Source organism: Malaya genurostris, unplaced genomic scaffold (genome assembly GCF_030247185.1).
Source record: "Malaya genurostris strain Urasoe2022 unplaced genomic scaffold, Malgen_1.1 HiC_scaffold_17, whole genome shotgun sequence".
Classification (NCBI taxonomy): domain Eukaryota; kingdom Metazoa; phylum Arthropoda; class Insecta; order Diptera; family Culicidae; genus Malaya; species Malaya genurostris.
The window spans coordinates 110,180-114,706 of record NW_026682647.1 but is presented as its reverse complement, the minus strand read 5'-3'; the positions used below and the strand labels follow the sequence as shown (position 1 = coordinate 114,706).

Sequence of the window (4,527 nt, the reverse complement as noted above, 5' to 3'; positions counted from 1 at the left end):
ATATATATATATATATATATATATATATATATATATATATATATATATATATATATATATATATATATATATATATATATATATATATATATATATATATATATATATATATATATATATATATATATATATATATATACAGGGTGATTTTTTAAGAGCTTGAGAACTTTTTTAAACAATAAAACGCATAAAATTTGCAAAATCTCATCGGTTCTTTATTTTAAACGTTAGATTGGTACATGACATTTACTTTTTGAAGATAATTTCATTTAAATGTTGACCGCGGCTGCGTCTTAGGTGGTCCATTCGGAATGTCCGCTTTTTTATCGACAAATTTTGTTCAGCGATGAGGCTCATTTCTGGTTGAATGGCTACGTAAATAAGCAAAATTGCCGCATTTGGAGTGAAGAGCAACCAGAAGCCGTTCAAGAACTGCCCATGCATCCCGAAAAATGCACTGTTTGGTGTGGTTTGTACGCTGGTGGAATCATTGGACCGTATTTTTTCAAAGATGCTGTTGGACGCAACGTTACAGTGAATGGCGATCGCTATCGTTCGATGCTAACAAACTTTTTGTTGCCAAAAATGGAAGAACTGAACTTGGTTGACATGTGGTTTCAACAAGATGGCGCTACATGCCACACAGCTCGCGATTCTATGGCCATTTTGAGGGAAAACTTCGGAGAACAATTCATCTCAAGAAATGGACCGGTAAGTTGGCCACCAAGATCATGCGATTTGACGCCTTTAGACTATTTTTTGTGGGGCTACGTCAAGTCTAAAGTCTACAGAAATAAGCCAGTAACTATTCCAGCTTTGGAAGACAACATTTCCGAAGAAATTCGGGCTATTCCGGCCGAAATGCTCGAAAAAGTTGCCCAAAATTGGACTTTCCGAATGGACCACCTAAAACGCAGCCGCGGTCAACATTTAAATGAAATTATCTTCAAAAAGTAAATGTCATGTACCAATCTAACGTTTAAAATAAAGAACCGATGAGATTTTGCAAATTTTATGCGTTTTATTGTTTAAAAAAGTTCTCAAGCTCTTAAAAAATCACCCTGTATATATATATATATATATATATATATATATATATATATATATATATATATATATATATATATATATAAATATATATATATATATATATATATATATATATATATATATATATATATATATATATATATATATATATATATATATATATATATATATATATATATATATATATATATATATATATATATATATATTACATTTATATAATGATACTTACACCAATGCAATGCAAAGATGATACATTAAAAGTCGCTGATCGCTGTTAAAACGACAAAAAAAGTTGAATTGACCATCACTGAAAGAAAACGTTAATAAAAATTGCATCCATAGCATTTATTTCAACTTGAATATTTATTAAGTAAAAAACATAATCGTTTATGTATCTGGAAAAAAAAAACCAATCTATCAGAAATCATTGCCCGATGGATACGAAACGTGAATTGTTCTACCTGAGCGAAATAACAAGAACATTTTAATGTATTAGTTGTTTCCTTCATCGTTTCGTTTGTTATACATATCATTAGTAAATCGATTCCTGGCCTCGTCAGTAATATTAACAATTCCTAAATCATTTTTGTGACATTTTACGTATTCCTTTGCTGAAAGAATTCCTTGCATACTTTTTGTGTTCATTCTGTTTCGTATTTTTGTCTTGTTTAAATTGTATGTAGAGAATATTCGCTCTACTGCAGCTGAAGAGTGTGGAAGAGATAACCAAGCTGGAACTAACATCCGGAAGTTCGGAAACGCGTAACTACCATCCATTCGACGCACTGATAATACCTCACTCCAGAATTTCACTCCGTCTTCGAAAGAAGTTTCAGGGCCCCGGTTACTGCAAATTATTTCACGGAACTCGTCGTCTATGTCCTGCGTATTTCGTGCATCAAGTAAATGATGAAAATGTTTTAACAACGGGTAGATTGAGTCGTGAATTTTGCTCTTTATGTTGTTCGGATCAAGAATCTCGAGACCTCTATATATTTGATCGTTCAAATCGATGCGCTTTTTTATCTGGTTGACAACAGAAATATAAAAGTTCATTGCAGTCAACCTAAATTTGTGCAACTCTTCTTTTGTTATCTCCTGGCTCATTTTCTCAAGCAAACTTTGAACTTTGATTCCTAGGTACATTTTCTCCAACTCACAATAATTATTTGGGTTCAAATCGACCATTGCAACGTTTTGTAGTTTTATCAAATAGTCGGGTTTCACAAAATTATTTAATAGATTTCTTAAAAGCCTTGTAGTTTCCGATGTTAGTTGGTAAATTTGAGGATTCTCAGATTGGAATAAACGATTTAGTTTATTAATTTTGGGCAGTACATACGCCAAAAAATTCAGATAGAGTTCAGTTAAAGGATTTTCTAAGCATTCTTGGATTTCTTTCATTTTTTGAATTTGCTTTCCATCAACACAGGTGTCTTGAAAACTAAAGTATATTTTTAGTGAATCAAATCGGTCCAAGATTCTCGTTACCACCATCTCTAATGACAACCAACGAGTTGCGGCAGGATGCAGCATTTTCAGTGGTTTAAGATCCATCAAATGCTGCAGTTCTACAAACTTGGCAGTTCTCAGAGGGCTATTGCTCAAGAATGCGTAAATATCTTTACACATCTGTTCAACATACGGAGGGATGTTTTTACAAGCATAAGAGGCGCACAGTGCAAACGAATGGCATATACATTTGATTAATACTAAATTAGGACAATCCATCTTTAGCAAAACAGAAACAGAGTTGTTGGATCCAAACATGACATTGGCTCCATCAGCCGCAAAACCAATTAAATTTTTTTTATACGGTATATCATCCATTACGAATTTGTTAATTATTGCACTATATATTGATTTAGCATCGGTTTCTATCATCTCAGCAACATGGTAAAAATAGTCCCGAATAGTTAGCGTATCATCAACCCAACTATGAGTTCGAACAACCATGACCAATGTTTTTTTAGTTGACACATCTGTAGACTCATCAATGAGTAAACTAAAATAATTCTTTGTCAAAACTTCTGTCAGTTGCTTGTTATGAGTTTCACCAAGAACACATGAGACGATGGCGGTAGCTTTTGTACGTCCTAACGATAAGTTTCTGGCTATTTCTGAGTCAGAGAAGATAATTTTTGATAATTTTGCGTATTCCTCTACGTTCTTAGCAGATTTGTTGTGCTCCACCGCCCATGCACATATTTGAATTTCTGCATCTTTAATAGTTTTTCTTGGTTCAACGAATTTTTTAATCTTCGGTAGTGCAATTTGTCGGGAATTTTGTATATGACTCTCTCTGTTTTCGTGTTTTCTCATGTCAGGTAAACCTCCGCGGCAACTGATATTTTTTTCACAAATTCTACAATATGCGTAGTTTTTGCCGAGTTTGCTAGGAACAAGCCAATCAAATTTCAATATCCAAGCGCTTGAAACATTTCGTGGATATTTCTTTTTGTTCTTGGACCGTGTTGTAGCTGTTTAACGATAATTCAATTGGAAAAGCAGGAATTACCATATGGGCATGATAACACAATATCAAAATATTATTAAAACTTAAAAATATTAAAAACTTAAACTTAATTTCAAAATAAGGCTTACCGGCAGGGTAGGTAGACTTCTCTCCTTTACTTTTGTCATCAAAACCACCAAACGAATCCGAGTCCGACTCCGTCGAATCAATAGGGTGACATTCTAGAAATAAACATTTGATAATCAATTTAAGAAGAATCTGGTTCGACATATTACCATCAACAGCTAACTCTTCTGGCAAGTTTTCGATGTGTTTACAGTCATTGGAAACAACTGAATCAGTTGTGCCTTCTTGAACTTCCGATGAAGATGAAACATGCACCGATAATTCTAGAAATAGATTTAAAATTACTTAATTTCTCAAGCAAAAATCTAATATTTTTACCCGCAACTTTTTCCGGACCAAATTCTTCAGATCTATTCTGTGACATCTTTTCAATCAAAGATCGATTGAAGAAATCTGTGAGCTTTGGATGGTTTTTTTTCGACGTTGTATATGTTGATTTCGGGTCACCGGAAATATATGACAACCTAGTGTTAGTTGATGTTGCTGCACGAGTATCTTCATTTTGTTTTTCTGAAGTTCCTATGAGTACGGATGCAAACATCGTTGATTTGGAAATTATCAATTCCGTGTTATATATACATATAGGATTAACATATATACCATTTCCAGCATTAAAATTATGTTCAGCTTCAGGAAATCTACATTCTAGCGATTTGTTACTACTCGAGGATTGACTAAAAAAGTCAGTAAGCTTCCTTTCCTTAGACATTTTACGTTTGAATCAAATTTTCAATAACCTACAAAATGGCGCAGTTCGATCACTAGTGATACATGCATAGACTAGATTGACCGCTATTGGGTAAGAAATATTACCTAAGTCCTGTCAACTGCGCAAGTGCAAGCAAGTGATGATTTATATTAGATTAGTTTCG

General features: G+C 33.2%; 1 protein-coding gene across 1 annotated transcript; it reads right to left on the bottom strand.

Annotated features, from left to right (window-relative positions):
- Positions 1-2,075: 2,075 nt before the first annotated feature.
- LOC131439941 (uncharacterized) lies at positions 2,076-3,375 on the bottom strand. Its single transcript, XM_058611054.1, has 2 exons — positions 2,396-3,375; positions 2,076-2,079 (listed from the first exon to the last, which is right to left on the bottom strand). Exons 1-2 carry the CDS (start codon positions 3,373-3,375, stop codon positions 2,076-2,078), a joined length of 984 nt encoding a protein of 327 aa, XP_058467037.1.
- Positions 3,376-4,527: the final 1,152 nt, after the last annotated feature.

Bases quoted from the DNA above. Each gene is read 5' to 3' on its own strand.
- LOC131439941 (XM_058611054.1), bottom strand. From the start codon at position 3,375: ATGAGAAAACACGAAAACAGAGAGAGTCATATACAAAATTCCCGACAA.